Consider the following 20,684-nt stretch of genomic DNA (forward strand, 5'->3'; position numbering starts at 1 on the left):
CGCCGGCAAATTTCCCAAAAAGGAGTGGATAAGTCCCTCGCAAGAATGGTGACACCCACTTGCTGTAAACTTGCCACAAGGCAATTTTAAGTCGAAAAAGCAGGTCCTTCCTCTTGACTGTGACTTTTTCCAGTCTTTTCTGGCTTTTTGGGCAATTATTTTTGACAGTAGCACTTATTTTTCCGTTGCGTAGCGCAAATTGGTGATTCTTATTTCACTTATTGTATGCTTATTTCACTTATTTCACACTTTTAATATAAAAATAACCACAAAAACACTGGCATTTTGTAAATTAAGCGAGGGAAAGAGCATGCAAGTACTAGTAAGTAGTGAAATATAGACGTCAAGCAGGAACAAGCGCGAGAGATTCAATTTACTATGCGGCACCTCTACACCTGGGGGCGTTGGAGGAGATGCCGTTGATGCTGGAGACATCGATGTTGAATAACTTGGTGACGGCGTGTCTGGCGATGTGGGTGGTGTGATGTAGGAAGAATTGGGCGGAGGGAAAGCAGGCTTTGGTGGTGAAGGATAACGATGGCCATATGTGGGTGTAGTAGTAGTAGGCCACGGGATGCTGGGTACTATCGACAGAAAACGAGTGACTCTACAAAATACAAATTGTCAGTTGAATAATAGTAGTGAATAATAGAAAGGTACTACCAGTCGTCGTCGACGATGATTGCGCGCTCATCGTCGGAATCCTCATCCAGAATGGTGGACGCACCACCGTGACGCCTCTTCACAGCGATTTCTTTTGTGCGCTCCCAGACGTCTTGGAGGACTGACTCTCGGAGCCGGTTGATGGATTTCATATAGCCTCTGGTCGCCTCGCCGTAGTTGGTGTCTGAAAACGCCTTGAGAGCGTTACTGGCCTTGCCCGTGACTTTGTTCAAGCTGTGGGGGACCTTGACGGCCTTCCCTTTACTGTTGAATTTCAGTTCACTGACGCGCGTGTCCCCACCGATAATATCGAGGGCGCGTTCCATCTGAAACACGAGAAATAAGTTAATTGTGGTTTGACGAGAGAGCAAATATACATGCCGCCGCAGTGGCAAGACTCAGAGCTCCCTTCGCGTATGAGGTCTTCCTGTGGCTGTCAATAGCACCCAAAGTAGCGCACCTATGCTGTACCAGAACCTGAACGAGGAGTTCAGACTGGAAGGGTTGTTTGTATTTGCCGTCCTCCGTGATGCTGCCATACAAAAATCCTAGCTTGAGACGTAAGTTTTTCGCAAAATCTTTGCGATCCTCATCACTCTCGATATCGTCCTGCGTCGACATGAAGTGCGTCAGTACTGTGATGGCAGTAGTGCCAATGCCGTTGCGCCACTCTGATAGCCTGCTGGGTAGCCTATTTAAAACAAAACACAATCAGATACGAATTGCGTCAACAATCACTTACTAGAGCCATAACCGGCCCATCGGGTGTGACCGTGTGAGGTATATCACCGTAAACTGCATTCCAGGTGTCCTGGATGGTAGCGCAAAGCGTCGTCTCCGACTCGAGTCGGCCCCAAACTTCATCTTGGTCCCCAACGGCGGAAATGAGAGTTGGAATGAAGACTGCGCTCCACCTAGTGACTGCCCGAGGACCTCCAGGAAGGTTTTTGATCCTGTAAGCAGAACGAGGAAGGATCTCCACTTCTACAGGACCCAACGCGGCACCAGAACCAGCACTTGAGATGCTGGAAAGACTATGAGTATGCGCAATGGAAGATTTTGTCCGCTTGGTCACGGGAGCTTTGTGTTTGACACCAACATTAGTCTGCATTATGTGTAGTCAGTATAATTTAAATGTTAATCACGAAAGCATACTACCGTGGACGTGACCCGCAAAGATACTGGTTTGGATTCAACCTTGACAACGGGCTTGATGTGACTAATGAACTCAACTTCGGACGAGAGCAAATCTTCCTCGATCATGGAGGCATGATCATCACCGAAGTCATCACCGACCATGATGTCGTCCTCGAAGGGAGCATCTTCGAGTAGGGCATCCTCGATTGTGTCGTCCTCAATTGCATCGTCCTCAATTGCGTCATCGTCAGTCAGGTCGTCCTCTATGTCTGCAAGTTTGCGCTTGACACTCGTTGACAGAGTCGTAGGGTAGGATGCTGGTTTTCGATTGAGAGCCACAGCTCGGCGGATGTCGTCATCATAGTATCCTTTGGGCACCTGCGTAGAAGGAGGAGGTTCAAGATCAGATTCCATGTCAGTGTCGGATGCGTAGTTGACGAGCGACGCTACTGCTGGGCGAGCCACCTCAACATCCATATCGCCATTATCGTCAGTGACAGTGTCAGGCTCAAGTGTGTTGAGCTGTTTGGGGGCCAGGTTGGTATTGCGACGGGCTGAGTTTGCTTGAATGGAAGTATCAGGGACCATAGAAGAAATCTTGACGCCCTGGTAACATAGTTAATGTTGACACGTCAAGAAAAGAATTAAATAAATGAACTCACCTGAGCGGCCCCCTTTGGTTTGGACATACGGGCAAGGGCCTGAGAGCGCTCGACTGATTCATCCAAATCATCGTCTGCAAACAGAGTCACAAAATGATCTGCCATGCTATCAGCCCCAGCACCGGTGATAGTATTGATGGGTGTGAGTGGGGCACCACCGCTACTAACAGTACTCCCCCTAGTGAGTTTAGAGGAGGGAACCATACTAGAGAAGTCAGAAGGCATCGTAGATGGTCGTCTGTGCTTCGAGGCAGTGGCGGCGGAGGTAAGCTCTTCAGGGATCTCCAACCTCCAATGCGAAATACGCCCAGCAGCAACACCGAATTTTGCAGGACCTGCTGTAGAGCTATCATCACCATGAAGCATTAAATTGAAAAAGAAAAGAGCCGTCTCGGTCAGATAGTGCATTATGGTTGAGAAGTAAGCTCCTTACACATCACCAGACTTCTTATCGTTGTCACGTGGCATTGTTGATTCCGAGTCATCGATAAGGCCAGCTGCTTCGATTGCGTCTCTCACTGGCATCTTCACTGGTAACACCGTCCTCTTCCCCTTCTTTTTGCGTGCTCCAGGCACTCGCGCCTCCTGCTCCTCGTCCTCTGCATCACTCTCAGGATGTTCGACATTAGCACCTGGCTGCTGATTTATCTCTAGCCCTACCACCCTTGCCTTTAGCGCCAATGGCCTGATCCTCGGCCATAGTCGAGTTAGAGGTCTCCATGGGTTTCGCAACCTTTTTTACAGGGCGTGGGCGGGGACGAGTAGGCTTTGGTGCATCAGCACGTTTAGCAGCTTGGTCTGTCTGCATTTTTTTCTCAAATGCAGCAACGCGCTTATATCCTTCTTGTACAGCCATTTCACTTGCCTGCTTTTCCTCTTTTTCACGCTTGTCGTCAGCGAACTTTTGAGCTTTGGTACGTCTTTTGGTATAGCCTTTGGCCTCAGTGAGGATACGTCCTGGATGCTGAGTTGCATTTTTAGGACGAGTCATCATGCGTTTCGGAACTGCGCTAGCAGGCTCAGACATGGTATCGATGGGGGGGTTCGGAAGGCTGAAGAAAGAGACGACAGTGGTAGTTGGCAACAAGGTGAGTTCCGTCACAATTTTTCAAAAATTGAAGCCTAGGCTGATTCTGACCAAATGACCTACTTGTGCCCTGACGTACCTACTAATATATTGGTGCGATCTGTTGCAGTTGCCGTGGAACCTCAATTTTTACTAATATTCTTTCCAGAATATTATCAATGCAACTCTTTGCCTCAGGCTGCAAGATATCAACGTTTACCAAGACCTTTCCGGCGAGATAGTCTACTAACACTTCCCACACCGTCATCATGTTAGTTTTCATTTGTGGGTGCAAGGAGACCAAAACCTGTCTGGTGAGGAGATAGCTGACACTTCCCGCACCGTTAATATATTTATTTTGTTTACTAGTACAGGGAGACCAACGTTTACCAAAGCCTTTTCGGTACCGGGTGCAAGGAGACCGAGGTTACCACCAATTTTCCAGTTGTGGCTTTAGCGTCGACGTTTACTAAAACCTGTCTGGTGAGGAGATAGCTGATCCTTCCCGCACCTCTAGTATATTAATTTTTGCTCGCAGGTGCAAGGAAACGGCGGTTAACCACCGCTTTTCCAGCTTCAACATCAACGCTTACCAAAGCCTTTTCGGTACCGTTTGCTCGCATCCCACATCTAGCCTTCACTTTAGCATTAAAGTTTGCCTTGGCTGTGCTAATGTGGTGATTACAACCGCGCCCCAAACCTTGAGTGTTTTGGCCCTCAAAATACTCGAGAGTCGATTGTCAACAGCAACATCCCAGCATAGCACATATGCCTCCCCGTCGTGTTCACCACCTGCATCAGCTTCCATGCCCTGTTCCAGGATGCTTGCGTTGGTTTCGAAGCCAGTCAGGTCTTACCCACCACAGGCGCTCGATTCACCCTACTTCAGGACCGTCCCTTCGGGACATCCCATCACCACCCCAGTCACCACTTCCCCCGCCATCCCGGTCACCCTCTCTCCCTCGAGATTTCTCACTGCCCCCTGAGATTTCTCACTGCCCCCTCCGGATTTTTCACAACCACCCCAGCCGTCATCTCCCATACTCACTGGTCCAGTCCACGAGGATTTAAATAGCACTGATGCCGAATTCACTGATGCGAGCGAGCGTTACTTTCGTACGTATCATTCAGTGTTAAACGGTACGTTTCCTTCAAGTTTCAGTACTCTGTTTTTGACTCGTATGTGTTTAGGACGACCATGCGCAGCTGATGGAACATTTCTGCCGCATGGCACTCCCCCAACTCCCGCACCATTGAAGGCTCCTGATGATTGGAGTCCCTATCGCAACAGAATAGAATTCGAGCTAGCAGAGTTCGCATTCAAAAAGTGTCACATGTCTGCAAGAAATTTGGATTTCTTGTGTGACTTAATGGCCGCAACTCTTGCGAGACACCATGACACCCCTCCATTCGCGGATCACAAAGATCTACACAACGTTATAGATGCGACACAACTCGGTGATGTCCCTTGGCAGTGTTTCTCGGCCCAATACTCAGGAGAACGACCTGAGGTTGTCCCGCCATGGATGGATGATGAATTCGAGGTCTGGTACAGGGACCCCCGTGCGATGGCACACAACATACTCGCCAACCCTGATTACAAGGATGAGATCGACTACGTGCCATTTCGTGAATACGACGCATCGGACTCCACACGCCGATGGAAGGATTTCATGTCCGGAGACTGGGCATGGCAACAGGCAGTACGTCTTTCATATCTTTATGGTATTGCTTTGGATATCGCTCATATTTCGTCAAGGACACCATATCGAAAGATCCAGAAACACATGGATCTTCCTTAGTCCCAATTATTCTCGGTAGCGACAAGACCACTGTCTCTGTGGGCACCGGCAATAATGAATACTACCCCCTCTATGCCTCGATTGGTAACGTACGCAACAATGTACGGCGTGCACACCGTGATGCCCTCGTAATCATCGGTTTCCTCGCCATTCCTAAAAGTATGTATGTTCATATTTTAAATTTTATTATTCATCTGAGCTATGTTACAGCTGACAAGAAGCATGCTAAAGACGACAGTATTTCGTATCTTCCGCCGCCAGCTATTTCACAGCTCTCTGTCTGCGATTCTCTCCAGCCTCAAACCTGTTATGACCACGTATGAGGTCGTGCGCTGTGGAGATGGCCATTTCCGGCGCGTTATATACAGTCTAGGACCCTACATAGCGGATTACGAGGAACAACTCGTGCTATCCTGTGTTGTCAAACATTGGTGCCCGAAGTGAGTATTGGAATTTGCAGTCAACATCCATTGGTACTGATACTTCATGCAGATGCATTGCAGTTCGCACGGACCTTGATAGTGGTGGTAGATACCGCTGTCGCGAGCACACTGATTTCTTGATTGACGAACTACACGCGGATATATTGTGGGATGAATATGGTCTCATTGGCGATCTTGTCGTGAGTGGAATAGCCCGCTCTTCAATACCACACTGATTTGTTTTTTATAGCCATTCACTAACGACTTTCCCCGAGCTGACATCCACGAGTTGCTGTCATTTGACCTTCTCCACCAGCTCATTAAAGGGGCTTTCAAAGACCATCTTGTCGACTGGGTGGCGAAATACCTCAAGGCTGTGCATGGAACCAGACGGGCCGAGGAGATCATGAGCGACATAGATCGCAGGTATGTCGCCTCGCTTGTTTACTTAATGACATTCTCTAACAACATGTTAGAGTTGCTGCTGTAGCATCATTCTCTGGTCTACGACGATTTCCTCAAGGTCGCGACTTTAAACAGTGGACAGGCGATGATTCGAAAGCGCTGATGAAAGTTTTTCTTCCGGCTATCGAAGGCCACGTACCTCAAGACATGGTACGCGCATTTCGTGCGTTGTTGGAATTCTGTTACCTTGTCCGGCACAATGTCATTACCGAAGATACCTTGACTCAAATCCAAGATGCACTTCGTCGTTTTCATCAATATCGCAAGGTATTTGATGTCGTCGTTCCCACCTTCTCGCTCCCCCCGTCAGCACTCAATGACTCACTACTCGGACATGATCCGACTCTTTGGTGCCCCAAACGGACTATGCTCATCAATAACAGAATCAAAGCACATCAAGGCAGTAAAGGAGCCTTGGCGGTGGTCAAGCAGGCACAATGCTCTTGGTCAGATGCTTGTGACCAATCAGCGCCTTGATAAGCTCGCAGCATCCCGCGTGGACTTTGATGCGCGAGGGATGCTCACTGGCACTATCTTAACAAGTGCATTAGCTGCTCTCGGTAAGTCTGAATGTTTCTTTCTCTGACCGTCTTCTCGCATACTCAACAACAATATACATTGGCAGATGAAAATGAACGAGTCGTCCCTGATATTGCACTGCAACCAGATGCCGATGTGGTTGAACCACAACCTGGAATCGACATTGACGACGGCGAAATAGTTGATGGTCCAACGGTACTCGCTTCTGTAGCACTCGCGAGAACTCCCCGTAAGTAACCTCCTGCAATGTTTAAACTTGATCCTCACCACTGTATCACACAGAACGAAAACGGGCTCAGACAGTAGCAGCATTGGCACATGAAGTTGCCGTTCCAGATCTACGACGCCTCATTCGTCACTTTCTGTTCTCCCAGCTCAATCCGGATGATGCCCGCAACCCTGAAGACATCCCAGCTGCTCGATTACCTCGCCATGAAGGGAAGCTTCGTGTCTTCAATTCTGCTGCTGCGACGTTTCACGCCCCCAGTGATCCAAGTGGCATTGGTGGCATGCGACGCGAACACATTCGCGCATGTCCACTCTGGCGGAACGAGTACCCATGCAATGATTGTATATTCATCAATACTGGTTCAGATGCTGAAGGGATGCGAGGACTCGAAGTTGCGAGAGTCATTTGTTTCTTTTCATTTAACCACAACTGGGAAGTGTATCCATGCGCTCTCATACACTGGTTTGAGAAGATCGGCGATGATCCTGATGAAAACACTGGTATGTGGATGGTCGCTCCAAGCTTCCACGAGGACGGCTCGAAGAATATTGCGGTTATTCATATTGAGACGGTCTTCCGTGCAGCACACCTGATACCTATCTACGGTTCCGAGTATATTCCTCACACCCTCAAGTTTTACCATTCTCTTGATACTTTCGACTCATTTTATGTCAACAAATATGCTGATCACCACGCCTTCGAGATAGCGTCCTGACTGGATGACATAGGTGGGTCCTCAATTTAATTATTGGTCCGCTGCTAATTAGGTCCTAGGTACCGCCTCATCCTCACTATACCCCCCTTCAGAACAACATTCGTGAACTTCGGGCCCTCCTCAACTTCGAAGGAGCGTTTGAAGGTGCTCAAAGCGGATGATGATGAGGCATATATGAAGCTTATCGATACAGCAAAGGATACGTGCATCACCCACTTGCTGCAGCAGACGGATGCCTACATATCTCGATTCGCTCGCGCACAGAACCCTGAACTCGCTGTCGAGGCATCCACGAAGTCCAGCCGTTCGTCGAGTCGGAAACCAAGCATTGACCATGGTCATGACGGTGTTCCTGAGCCCACTGCACAGTGCAATCGTTGACGCCTTTCAACCTCCCTCCATATGCGTCTCCTTTCGTCTTCATCCTCACATAGACCGCAAGACACTCACCCTCGTCGTACACGTGTAAGCAACCCGTCCTTCATCATTCACAACTCATATTTAATCATGTATTAGCCCGACCCCCCAGCAACTGACTTTTCCATCTATGATCATCCTGTCGAGCGCTCCAATATTGGTCTACCACCATCCCTATGGATGTCCCCCGCTTCAACTACCCCACCAGGTCATGTCGACTTCTCATCAGAAGTCACAGCTGCTCTCCGTGTCACTGACGGTGCTCTCGTCGTCGTCGACTGTATCGAAGGTGTCTGCGTGCAGACAGAGACGGTGCTTCGTCAAGCACTTACGGAGCGTATCAAACCCGTCGTCATCATTAACAAGGTCAAACCGTTGTAGAGACTCGCGTTTCTGCAGGCACATATGGGCACATTTTGCACCTTTTCACAACTCATGACAATTGGCCTGCAATGCACGACTTGCACCATCAGCTATATTCGACTTATATCATGTCCCTAGTCGTTTTACACATAACGCGCAGCTTTCCCGCGAAACGCGCCATAGGCGCGGTACTTTCCCGCACAACGCGCAGCATTCCCACACGCGCACCTTGCGCGCTTTATTGCACTTAAGCACCCTGCATTGCCCTGCATTGCCTATCGTCCAGGAACGTCCCTCTATGTCCATCCACCTCATTGGTACGTCATATGCCTTGCCTCGTGGTTTGTAACAAGCATTGCAGCGTTATTACATGTCATTACGTATTCATAGCGCTTATTGCTCCTATCCCTTCCACTTCCGATGCGATTTCCATAGTATAAAGTTGCTGACTTACTACACCATCATTATTACTCCCCTTTGCTGTACTTCCCTTGCTATTGGGTTTTACCTTAGAGTAGTAGTCACCACTTGGGCGCACTTTGTGTTTCCAATGGTTATCGTTATCCGCCTATACTAGACCTTTATCCGCACTTGTTATAACACTCGCTCTGCGTTTGCACTCGCTTTGCACATCCGCTTCCTTGTCCGTTTCCTTATCCGGTATTCTCCGCACAACGCGCGCCTTAGCGCTCACGTTCCCACGCTCGCTGCTTACCTTAGTGCGCTCTCTCGCGCTTCGCGCTCACTTCGCTTTTCTTCTTGCGCTTTCGCACATCCATCGCACATCAAGGGTCTTTCTTTCATCTGGTTCTGTGTTCAGTAGCAGTCCCCTTTAGGGTCGAACGTTCTTGCATTCTGCGAGTATAGCAGCTAGGCAGAGCCAAGACTCACTTATACTGGTTGAGCATTTTTAGATATTTCATATCAGCCCAGCCAGGTTGAGATCGCCTCACCGTGCTTTAGCACGCTCGCTTAACGGCTTTTTCTCCGTCCTGGCACTTTGTCATACCGTTCTCACTGCTGTCGACCCTGCGACAGGTACCATTGAGTACAAAGCACAATCACCTGACGAAGCTGCCCTCGTTCAAGCCGCTGCGGATGCTGGGTTCATCTTTCGCGGACGTGAGAAGGAGAAACTGCTTTTGCAAACACCTTTCTCGAAGGAGACCGAGCGGTATGAGCTGCTTAATATCCTGGAGTTCACGAGCGCACGGAAGCGAATGAGCGTCATCGTCAAGAAATTGGATGATCAAGATGGCAGACTGTTTTTGCTTACGAAAGGAGCAGATAACGTCATCTTTGAGCGGCTCAAGGCTGGTGGAGATGATTTGAAAAGAACGACTGAGGCGCATCTGGAGGACTTTGCGAATGCTGGGCTGAGGACGTTGACTTTGGCTTACAAGGTTATTCAGGGTGAGTCGGATTTAGCTCGTGCTCCCACCCACTTGGCTAAAGGGTTTCTACAGATGATGAGTATGAGGCCTGGTCTGAACGCTATCATGAAGCCTCTACTGCCCTGGATGATCGTGAAGGCAAGGTTGAGGCGGTTTGTGATGAGATGGAGCGCGAGCTGCGACTGCTTGGTGCCACTGCCATTGAAGATCGCCTCCAGGATGGTGTGCCAGAGACAATTGCTGATCTCAAAGTCGCGGGTATCAAGATTTGGGTTGCTACTGGCGACAAGCTCGAGACTGCCATCGGTGTGTATTTATCCCCCTTTTCAGGAGTCGGTCTCACAGACCTTTGATGCAGCTATCGGGCGCAGTACGAATCTCATCGCCGGAGAGTCCAATATCATCATCATCCACGGTAGCAACCACCCGGTTCAACAACAGATGATTCAGGCCGTAGAGGAATTCTTCCCAGACAGTGGCATACTCGATGAACATGGCATCGTCACTTGCGCGCCTAAATCACCATCCACAGAATCAGCCAGCGCCTTCCCCATGCGGCGGCTAAGCACGGGGGTCCGTGATATTGTCGGAGACAACAATGGCGATCGTACTGGGGGATTTGTACTTGTCATTGATGGTGCTGCGCTGGATCACGCCCTTCATGATGACGACCACAAGGCTCTTCTTCTCCGTCTTGCTACCCAATGCGAGGGCGTCATCTGTTGCCGTGTTTTCTCCGCTACAGAAAGCGCTTGTGGTGAAGATGGTCAAGGATGGTCTCGGCGTGATGACCCTCGCTATTGGTGATGGCGCGAATGATGTCAGCATGATCCAGGCTGCAGATGTTGGTGTCAGCATTAGTGGTGAGGAGGGTCTGCAAGCTGTCAACTCGTCGGACTATGCTATTGCACAGGTGCGTGATTTTACGCCATCTTTGATGTTTTGCTTATGATAGAGTAGTTCCGGTTCCTGAAGAAATTGCTTCTTGTCCATGGTCACTGGTCTTATGCTCGCAACGGAATTATGTTAGTTCTTTCATATCTTTGCTTGATGCTGATGCTGACACTTTTCGATTGTAGGATTGTCAACTTTTTCTACAAAAACATTGTGTGTATCGGCGTTTTGTGGTGGTTCCAGATCTATTGTGGATGGAGTTCGGCTTAGTGAGCTATGCACTCGCCTCAACCCTGCGTAGCTGCTGACTTTCCCAACAGCGTATTTGAGTATACTTACCTACTGTTCTGGAACTTGTTCTGGACGATTGCTCCTGTCCTCCAGCTCTACCCAGACAAGGGTATTGTTGCTTTCGGCTCAGGTCTTCATGGATGGGCTTTCACCCTCTGCCAGTTCATTGGTCGCTACGCTAAAAAGTTCGGTGCTCACAATACCTTCCCATCCAGAACCTTCTCCTCTTTCTTCAAACAAACCTTCCTCACCCTCCCCGCATCAAGATCATGCTCCCAGCGCCTTTACCTCTCCTAGACTTTCTGGTTCCTTCGACCTAGAATCTCCCTTTGACGAAATCGACCCAGAAAAACTTGCGAAACAAGACCCTCTTGCAACTCAAGTATGGAAGATGTACGCCAGGCAACAATGCGAAGGATTCGCGTTACAAGCTCGATACTATCGACGACGACGAAACGGTCACTTTCCGTCTCGTTCTCTGTCCCCACACCACCCCTTTGCCCTTTTCCAAAGGCTCAATGAGCCGCCTTGCCCCTCCGTGATCGCCTCTGCCTCCTCTGCAACTACCTCAGCCTGGATCGCCATATCTGCCCTAATCTCGACATCACTCCATTGCCGCTGCTTCCTCCCTCTCCCACAATCAAACATGTTTGAAGCTGCCATGATGGACTGTACTTAATGCCGTCTCATTAATACAGTAGCCGCAATGAGTATATGTAGCACTTACTTCACTTATGTTGCTTGAATTGATGAAGGTGTCCATTTGATGGCTTATCTCTGCCTTATTGCGCTTGTTTGGTGCGCGCTTCATTTCGACTAATTATCACACTTGTTTGTCGCGCGCTACTTTTCATTGAACGCGCTCAAGTAAATAAACGCAAATAAGTTGTAAATAAGTTTTAATTTCTCAAAAAAGCTAAGCTAAGCAATGTGTGAATTTACTGATGTAGGGCGAGGGCGAGGGGTACCACTATTGTGACTCGTGGGAGGGGAGGAGGAGGAGGAGGAGGAGGAGGTACCGACCATCCAGACCCCCCCCCCCCCCCCCAATATCAACATGCAGCAGATCTGAATGATGGAGATGCCACTCCGACTCCTGGGGATGATACCAACTTTGCCCCTTCCAAGATCAGATGGGAAACTGTCAACCATGATCGCACTACCCCTCTTGTATCCTGGCTTGCTGTACATTCACCCGACTGTCGCATACTCTTCTCCGACAACAAAAAGCAACGCGACATGACGATTAGCACTGATCGTCCTTCTGGCAGGAGTAAAGCCAAAATCCACCTTGTAATCGCCAAACATATCTTCGCCAATGACCCGGTATATGGGCCCCAGTATGCTGTAGAAGAGAATAGGCCAAAGTTTGGACAAGCTGTTGCCAATCGCCTCGCATAGTATGTACTTTGTTCCCATCTCGTCTGTACATACTAATGACAAAATCTCAGTCTCAGGGGGAAGTATAAGGCTGCAATTGCTCGGTTTGGGATGACTGGCGCTGGCGTCAACCCTCTCGACCCTCAGGCTAAAGTAAATCTCCGAGGTAAGTTTTGTTTTAAATTATTTAAATTATCTTATCAAACTATAAAAATCACAGTGCAAGTAGCATCTGAATTTCCGTGGTTCGAAGACCTTGATGCGTTGTGGAAGGACAACCCTGCCTTTTCTCTGAAGACCTTCTCCTCTGTTCCTGGCAAAGATCGTGCTGGTGGCCTCCACATGCTCACCCAACCTAAAACCAAACTGATTGCCTCTAGCTCTGCGGTACACTCACAACCAAAGGGGAAAGAGAGGGCTTTAGATTTTGATCCTGATGACATTGTGGATGATGACGCTCCTCGCACTACCACCTCTAACATACACAACCCTCCTGCTGACAGCGCCCCACCTGCCACCTTTACTGAGGCCTATGACCCTGCTCATGACGACTATGACCCTACATATAACGACTACGACCCTGTGCCTGAAGAGTTGGACTACACAATGGGTGAGGGAAATTGGGATGGTGGCGCTGAGGACTTGGAGATGGAGGAAGATAACTATGGGGATCAGAGCGATACTCGGCAGCGTCTAAGCAGCAAACTGCCCATACCAAACGTCCCCCTCACCCCCCCCTACCTTCAAGCCATTAAATCATGCCTCTGAGTATGATCGCCGTGAAGCGGCTTTCACTGGCAAGTCTCATGTCAGTCGTGCCATGAATCGTGGCCCCCCTCGTGCAAAAAAGCCAGCATCTATGGCATCCTCATCATCCAATACCCCCAGCTCATCTGCACGGACGTTCTCTTCATCGTCCCGTGTAGACTCACAGCCCTCATGCCGACAAACTCAGCACAAGCGCAACCTTTCAGGGCACGTTCAATCGGGAACGTCAGATGTGCTTGACCAGGTGGGGTCTCTCACTGACGATATGAGTTACATCTACTCTGCAAAGGCAGCTTCCTCTGAGTATAAAATCGCCAAAGTCAATGCTCTCCGCCAAGAGCGCGAGCTCCAATTCCAACGAGACCAGGGTGCAATAGAGCGTGATGAAGTTGCTTCAGTGCACGCGCGGTCACAGGAGGCAAAGGCACTTGAGCTTCGTCTTCTTGAAGCACAGGCCAAAGTTCAGTCTGAGAAGGTGGCTGCCCTTCGCCTTGAAATCGAGTTGATCAACCTGAAAGAAGCGTCTTCGTCAAAGGGGGGTTCCTCATCCACTTAATTCATAATACATTTGTCTTTCATTCGCGTCACATTGATATGCGCATTCCTAATCTCATTGTTGTATGTCCATGCTTTACATGTTGTATATGTCCCTACTGTTACCTGTTGCGCCTTGTCTGCTCCTGCTCTGCCTGCCTCCGCCTCTCAAGTGTGACAAGCAAGTGGTCCATCAACCGACTGCGAGACACCTGTCCAGGAGTTCCTGCATATGTCGTATCGCCGGCTCCGTCTTCACCAACATCCTCCTCCTCCTGCTCCTCTACAGACCCATCCTGCCTCCTGGCCCAATCTGTAGTGTCAATGCAACGCCGTTCCTCGAACCGGATGACCATATTATGGAGGATCAAGCAGCACATGATCCAGTACGAAGTGTACTCGAGGTGCTTCTCGGTCTGTATCGGATGTCGAAGCTCGCGGAGGGACTGAAAACGGCCTTTGAGCGCCGCAAAGGCATGCTCGATACGAACACGGACCTAAGTCCAAAAATTAGTAAGTACACGCAATGAAAAAAATAATACACGTACCGTAGACAGATTAAAGTTGAATTTTTTTTGCTCCCACTTTCAGTGCACCATTGCGCGGCTTCTTGAATGGCACTGATGCACCAGGTCTCCAAAGGGTAAGCACTATCGGCCCAGATCCAGTGCTCGTCTCCAAGGAGCGTCTCATGCTCTTGAAAAACGCGTGTTGAGTGGAAAGCATATGCGTCGTGTGCACTACCGACGTGGCCGATTGAATAATCCACTATAAGGAGGTTATGAGGCATTACCACTACCTATAAGAGGTCTATCAGTTGAAATTTGAGAAGAAAAACGACATACCTGGCAATTGAGGGAGAAATTGGACTTGCGGTTGTAAAACGTGTCTCCGAAGAGCCCCGGCTTATAGCAGAGGTTAACCATAGAGCCATCCGTAGCAAAGATACCGTTACTGCCATTGTGGGCAGATCTTCGAGACATAGTCTCGGGCACAAGCAGCGTCATTCGAAGTGAGACTTGGGAAGAAGATGAATTCGTCATGATGCTCGAGTAGAGCGATCATGACACGATTGGTGCAGTTAGTAACTGATCCGACACTAACACCCGCCCATTGGCAGACATATTCGTTAGCTATCGCATTGCCATAGTGACCTGCACGATTTAGAAATATTGCAAGCTGTAAGGTGATGGGAAGCTGACGGTTGTTCAAGTGGTTTTGGAAAATGGGACTATCGCTGATATAGTCGAGGATGTCATCGAAAATGTCAGGGTATACACGCAATTTCTGGCGAAAGAGATCTGGGCGATGGGCAGCAAAATGAGGTAAGAGCTGAATCTGCGGCGCACGCATGGGGGGCTCGTCAGGGCGATGGAGGACTCGTGCTCTCTCTATTTCATCACGAAGCGCTACAATATCTCCCAAAAGGCGCAGAAAGTGTAGATCGATATCGGAGGAGTCGGTACTTGAGTTAGTTGAACCGTCAGACATATCTGATAGAGGAGATATTGGAGATATAATCATAGGACTTAGGATTGAGCTATCGGAGCCGGATGATTCAGAATCTTCTGTATTACGTCTAGCATGCTCTATATGAGCCAATGCAACTTGCAGCGAAGCAGCGTCTAGCTGGTGTAAGAGGTCTTGACGCACGGATGTTCGAGGCATTGCGTCTAACCCTAACCCCTAATCGTCGACTTGCATGCGTGGCTAAGGTAATCAAGCGGAGTTTAAATTCACACTTTGAAAAATTTCGCAATTCTTTCAAACACGTTTCAACGCGCTTTCAGCGTGTTTCTTGAATATTCAAAATTTTACTTTGAATCCCACTAATGGCTTATTCACAATTTGTATATTCAATGTGGTAGATGCACGCATGCGATATTACTCAATAATCAATTGAACTGTGGGATCATCATCAAACATTGCTACGAGGATTAGGACCCAGTAGGACATGTTTGTGACAAGATCATGATCGACCTGGCCAGTATTCACCACTACGGATTATTTGACAAGAGAATGAAGCAGGGTTGTATGGAAAGCCAGACCACCGTGCTCTACTTTACAACTTCTTCTTCTTAGAACCTGCCTATTGAGGCAAGTGCTTCCATTGACCTCCGAACTAAAGTTGCCGCAGTCCGGTTCTGAACCTCGAACCGGACCACGGTTCGGTTCAATAACGGTCCGGTTCGAGAGTGTCCAGCAGGGGAGCGGTTCGCGGTTCGGGGGACTGACTAAATTTGTGGACCGTAGCGAACCTGTTCGAACCGTAACCGAACCATTAGTCCGTTAGTAGGATCCGAAAACAAATGATCAGACATCAAGCTTGTTATGAGTTATAACTTATGAGCGGCAACGATCTTGATCAGATATTTGGTACTGTACAGTTTTTTACTAAGTAACAAATATACCTGCTTGAATATTGTCTCGACCCCACTGACACGATGGACCAGTGCGCACTCAATATCGACGGATCGCTCAAAGATGCCTGCAACATAGAATGGGTGCATTCACCTACACAAAAAACTGCTTCCTTACCCCCAGTTGCTTCTCCGTCACTATCACCGACGTTACCCAATGAATCTACTACCTTCACATTTAGTACCCAACTGACTCCAGCAACCTTCGGGAACACACATCAGGTTAATGCCGTTCGCTATCCAGTGCTGAGTCGCATTGCACTCGACTTTTGCCTATCCAAGGGTCTTCCGTCCCTTGTGAACGTGCCTTTTCGGATGCTGGGCTCACAGACACGAAGCGGCGCGCTCGCCTTCTCCCAAAGAACTTCGGTGACATCCAAACTGTCAAAGGCACATATAAGAAGGAGCGGAGGCGCCAAAAAGCAGAGTTGGCTGCTCAACGGACAGCACAGAAGAAGCGCTTGATGGATGATGCAGCGCGGGAGGTGCAGAAAGCGCAATTCAGAGTAGCTAGCAACGAAAATTTTATTGTAGCATGGATTTTTTGGTTCAGAAACCGGTCCGAACCTGAACAGAACTGCATAGAACCGGTCCGTCGTCGAACCAGTGGTCCAGGTTCGGGTCCGGCAGAAATGCATACCTAGCTAGCGGTTCGAGTTCAGGTTCAGATGAGATGTGCCCGAACCGGACCTGAACCGGACCACGGCAACTTTACTCCGAACACCCCCATCGGAAAAATGTATCAAACTGTGATCCATCAGTTGTGACATGTCATGGTAGATGCGGAGAAGGAAGTCATATTGTACATCATTTTCAAGTTCGTGTTAAGGAGTAAATTTACGTGAATACAACAGCATCACGCTCGCTACTAAGAGTCCGGAGCGTCTTCGTCGGGGAAATCCAAACATCACGCTCACTACTAAGAGTCCTGAGTTTCGACTGTTTCATCTTGACTCAGATACTTCTGCAAGCCAGCCCGTTCACAGTACTTGTTGCAGATATGCTACGCCTCGAACATTGTCACCGCGACCTCTATGTTGCCGTCACCAAAAATATCCTGCCCTCCGCTAATGGAGCTGACCGTCATGATAGTAGTGCATCAGTGGCAGCCGGAGGCTCCGGAAAGAGCTTAAGAAAATACATGCGGGTCCGTCAATATTGCTGCCACACTCACAGGGACCGAGGGGACTGCACTCGAGTGATGAGGTCCAGAGGACATTCAGTAAAGAATGCAAGCACGAAAAACACCATCTTATCAGCTGTAGTAAATTGTTTGAAATTGATAGGGGAGGCTGTGGTCGAACGTACCTCTACGTGAGTATAGCATACGGTAGGCTGTATATAATTGCAAGCGTCTCGAGGCCGTGCTTGGGGCGCACGAGGACATCAATGCTGAAAGCACAGACCGCCAACACCTCCGAAGTCATGCAAACTGAAATGCGCAATCAAGCTCTCGTATGATGTCCCTGTAGTAAAGAGCGTAACCGCTTATCACACACGGATGATCTGCTGCAATTGTCGAAGGACCTGAGAGCGGAGAACACTTGGGTGCGGACATGGCTTCCACTTGCGTGAGCAGTCACCAATGACCATGCCTCGACTCGGATGTAGCCTAATCAGTATAATACATTCTGGTAGTGAAGCATACATCGATCGAATATACTCACAAACTGCTGTAGCACATACCAGTACTTGCGTGGCGCTTATGCTCAGATGTCTGAGTCAGAATAAGAGATACCTCGAATTATGACGCCGACGTATCACAATTAACGGTTAATAATTTTTTCTAATGGTCGTACAGGGTGGAACTTCGGAGGTCAATAGAAGCACTTGCCTCAATAGGCAGGTTCTAAGAAGAAGTTGTAAAAGTAGAGCACGGTGGTCTGGCTTTCCATATATACTAGGGTTGCTAGAGGAAGACTGTCCAAGTTGGCGCTGAGCTCGCGCGCCAAGATCGCATCGAAAATCGATGGCCATTACGGCTCCGTCCGCAGCTAGGAGCCTTCGGAGCCCACGGAAAGATACTCCATGGCAGGTCATAATTGCCACACAGCGAGCATTCATCACGACGATGAGGGTTTAATGTCGACTCCCGTCGATCGGTTTGGATTAGCTCATAGTAGGAAGAACATATGGTGGGCATAGGGGCCTCCCGCAGACTACAGTACAAGAAGCACCTTTAGACGCTCGGCTAGCTCCGATGCACAATCGTTAAATGCAACATCAAAACATGCCTGTCTCAGCTGTAATGTAGTTGAGAAGTGTAGTTCAAAGCTTGTTGAATAGATTTACTAAATTCTACTAAGTATCGAAATTTTGCCCCCAAAAAATTGAAACATAACTACGAAAAGTCATCCTGGCGCTGTCTAACCCTTCAGGGAGCATCCGCACCATCTAAAACATCTTGTGTGAGTTGTACACGATGGTGGCCCTTGTACTTTTTGATAGCAAAGCAGCTTGTCAAGAATTAAGCCCTTTGCTGATTACCTTGTGAGAACACAATTACCACCTTCAAAAACCAGAAAACACACCGGTAGGCGCAAGTTAGGCGTCCATATAACGCCATGTCTTGCGAAAAAATCGTCGGATGGTAAGTGTCGAACACATATCAAGGCATATCTCCCTAGCTCTAGTAGCTGCTCTACACAGCAGTGAAACTCCGTCACCAAAAATTGAAACAACACCCTAAAATTCATAAAACATTAAATATTGACTATTTTGCTGCCTTTCCTAAAATTCATCCTGGTGCAAATGGACCAAATTTGAGTCCTCTATGTAGTTGCCGCTTTAGTGCTTCCGGTACTATAGTAACATGGCACATGCCGACTTAATCGTCTCATCTGACTGGTGCCCTCTAATCCGACTGGCTGCAGTGACCACTACCTGCGAGAATAAGAACATATATATCTTACATACATCATTTTGCTGCTGTTGCCGACAAACTATAAGTACACGTTCTCCTCTCCAGATTCCATCCCCCAAACCACTTCAAGGCAACGACAAAACAGTCTGCATAAACTGATCATAATTAATCTGCACCTATCCATCATTATCCGTATCAAGATTCTGGAACGCCTCGCTCAATTGCTTGATAACCACACGATAACCACACAAGCGCGAACGAAGCGATCGAACGTGATACCAGGAGTAGGACCGTAGGGCTAGCTACATTGGAAGCTTTGATATCTTGCATTAGCATTGTTTTAGAAGAGTGAGTTGTGAGATGGCAACTCGACGGAGGCACGACTCGACAGTGGGAGAATGGACGACGCACCGTATTTGACTTGGACGAGTTCGATTAGGGGTGGGCTGAGGTTGAACCCGATTGATGGAGGGCCTCGCGGAGCTCGTTACGGTCGATGGTGCCGGAGCGGTCTCTGTCGAAGTGGCGGAATACGTTCTGCCAGTCCTATTGATAGTTTTTTGATAAGCCGTGTAGGTGGAGCTAGGCGCATGTACGCACCTTGATGTATTTCCAGAGTCCACAGAACTAATCTCAATTAGATCGATAGGAAGATGAGATAGAATAGGGAAACAGTACTTCGTTGAACGCGATCGTGCCGCTCCGGTCGACGTCCTATCAGAACCGATAAACAATCGACCCAACAGCACAACTCCAATATCAGCACACACGCATCGACGCGCTTAGTTCACGCACATATCAAGCAATCGCGCATTGATGTATATTAAAGGTCTGCGGCTAGGTACCGACATCGCCACATACCCTGGCATATAGTCATCTCTACACGATAGTGACAAGAATACATGAAACTGTTTGGTAAAGCTCGTCAGTATCTGGTACATGAGAACACAGAGGGTACACGTCACGAGAGGTATCAGAATCATTCTACTCATCTGTAAGTGTATCATATTAGCCAAAGCGAAATCAAAATCAAAAAGAACAATTGAAATACCTGTATATGTCGCGCAAGTTTAAATATTTGTCTTCATATAGTTAAGCTAGCGTGTGGTGTGTTACTTACTGGGTATTTGCTGAATGTACGTGCCCGGATAATAGACCTGTCATGACCTTCTTCGAGCCAGACTAAGGCCTGAAAAGTGTAAGAGGAAGTACCAAGATCCTCAGAGCCGATGTCCAGTTAATTTGATCATGAGACTTGCGACTTTTAATGGGCGCATATGCGAATACCAAAGGTCGAAGATCAAGTCAGACGAACTCAAGGCACGCTAGATTGTTGGTCGTAATTAATCCCCAGTGCCCACACGGAGAGAATGCCGATATCGCATGGCATCCTTGAAGCTCGAGGCCGTGTCGTTGAGTTCAGGAAGGTGACATGCACGATGAGGGCAAGAGCAGATTAAAACTCCGCTGCGAACCTCTGCAGTTACCAGTATACTAGTAAGTGCACTAGCAAACATCTCGAACAACAACGCGGATATCATCGATCCATCATCGGCTCCAGAACTTCAGTGCATGCCATATTCACAATTTCACATTGACACTTAGACTATATCACAGTGCTTTTTTCACACGCTCTTGCCCACAACATGCTAGGTAAGT

General features: G+C 48.5%; 7 protein-coding genes across 7 annotated transcripts; 5 read left to right on the top strand and 2 right to left on the bottom strand.

Annotated features, from left to right (window-relative positions):
- Positions 1–376: 376 nt before the first annotated feature.
- DFJ58DRAFT_848246 (uncharacterized protein) lies at positions 377–3,799 on the bottom strand (the record flags this gene model as incomplete). The annotated part of the gene is made up of 9 exons (XM_041393603.1): positions 377–584; positions 664–989; positions 1,135–1,272; positions 1,406–1,768; positions 1,819–2,406; positions 2,463–2,808; positions 2,896–3,069; positions 3,095–3,514; positions 3,633–3,799. The coding sequence occupies 9 exons, from the start codon at positions 3,797–3,799 to the stop codon at positions 377–379; spliced, it is 2,730 nt and encodes a 909-aa protein (XP_041235561.1).
- A 751-nt stretch (positions 3,800–4,550) lies between these two features.
- On the top strand, positions 4,551–4,853 carry DFJ58DRAFT_630580 (uncharacterized protein; the record flags this gene model as incomplete). Its single annotated transcript, XM_041381195.1, has 2 exons — positions 4,551–4,668; positions 4,720–4,853. Coding segments are annotated over 2 exons (252 nt in total), but the record flags the coding sequence as incomplete, so codon positions are not given.
- A 45-nt stretch (positions 4,854–4,898) lies between these two features.
- Positions 4,899–7,701, top strand: DFJ58DRAFT_719578 (uncharacterized protein; the record flags this gene model as incomplete). The annotated part of the gene is made up of 8 exons (XM_041384652.1): positions 4,899–5,231; positions 5,288–5,489; positions 5,569–5,770; positions 5,823–5,952; positions 6,003–6,178; positions 6,229–6,484; positions 6,528–6,777; positions 7,040–7,701. 8 exons carry the CDS (start codon positions 4,899–4,901, stop codon positions 7,699–7,701), a joined length of 2,211 nt encoding a protein of 736 aa, XP_041235563.1.
- Positions 7,702–9,443: 1,742 nt separating this feature from the next.
- Positions 9,444–10,228, top strand: DFJ58DRAFT_671403 (P-type ATPase; the record flags this gene model as incomplete). Its single annotated transcript, XM_041382951.1, has 2 exons — positions 9,444–9,894; positions 9,948–10,228. Coding segments are annotated over 2 exons (732 nt in total), but the record flags the coding sequence as incomplete, so codon positions are not given.
- A 392-nt stretch (positions 10,229–10,620) lies between these two features.
- DFJ58DRAFT_872122 (uncharacterized protein) lies at positions 10,621–11,141 on the top strand (the record flags this gene model as incomplete). The annotated part of the gene is made up of 4 exons (XM_041394340.1): positions 10,621–10,788; positions 10,836–10,900; positions 10,955–11,038; positions 11,090–11,141. Coding segments are annotated over 4 exons (369 nt in total), but the record flags the coding sequence as incomplete, so codon positions are not given.
- Positions 11,142–16,428: 5,287 nt separating this feature from the next.
- Positions 16,429–16,806, top strand: DFJ58DRAFT_671395 (uncharacterized protein; the record flags this gene model as incomplete). Its single annotated transcript, XM_041382950.1, has 1 exon — positions 16,429–16,806. A coding segment is annotated over one exon (378 nt), but the record flags the coding sequence as incomplete, so codon positions are not given.
- A 2,463-nt stretch (positions 16,807–19,269) lies between these two features.
- DFJ58DRAFT_249503 (uncharacterized protein) lies at positions 19,270–20,256 on the bottom strand. The gene is made up of 5 exons (XM_041379463.1): positions 20,146–20,256; positions 19,821–20,017; positions 19,704–19,739; positions 19,626–19,652; positions 19,270–19,571 (listed from the first exon to the last, which is right to left on the bottom strand). The coding sequence occupies exons 2-5, from the start codon at positions 20,015–20,017 to the stop codon at positions 19,355–19,357; spliced, it is 477 nt and encodes a 158-aa protein (XP_041235567.1). The 5' UTR covers positions 20,146–20,256; the 3' UTR covers positions 19,270–19,354.
- Positions 20,257–20,684: the final 428 nt, after the last annotated feature.

The sequence above is a fragment of the Suillus subalutaceus genome, assembly GCF_016647625.1.
Source record: "Suillus subalutaceus strain FC151 chromosome Unknown DFJ58scaffold_285, whole genome shotgun sequence".
Classification (NCBI taxonomy): domain Eukaryota; kingdom Fungi; phylum Basidiomycota; class Agaricomycetes; order Boletales; family Suillaceae; genus Suillus; species Suillus subalutaceus.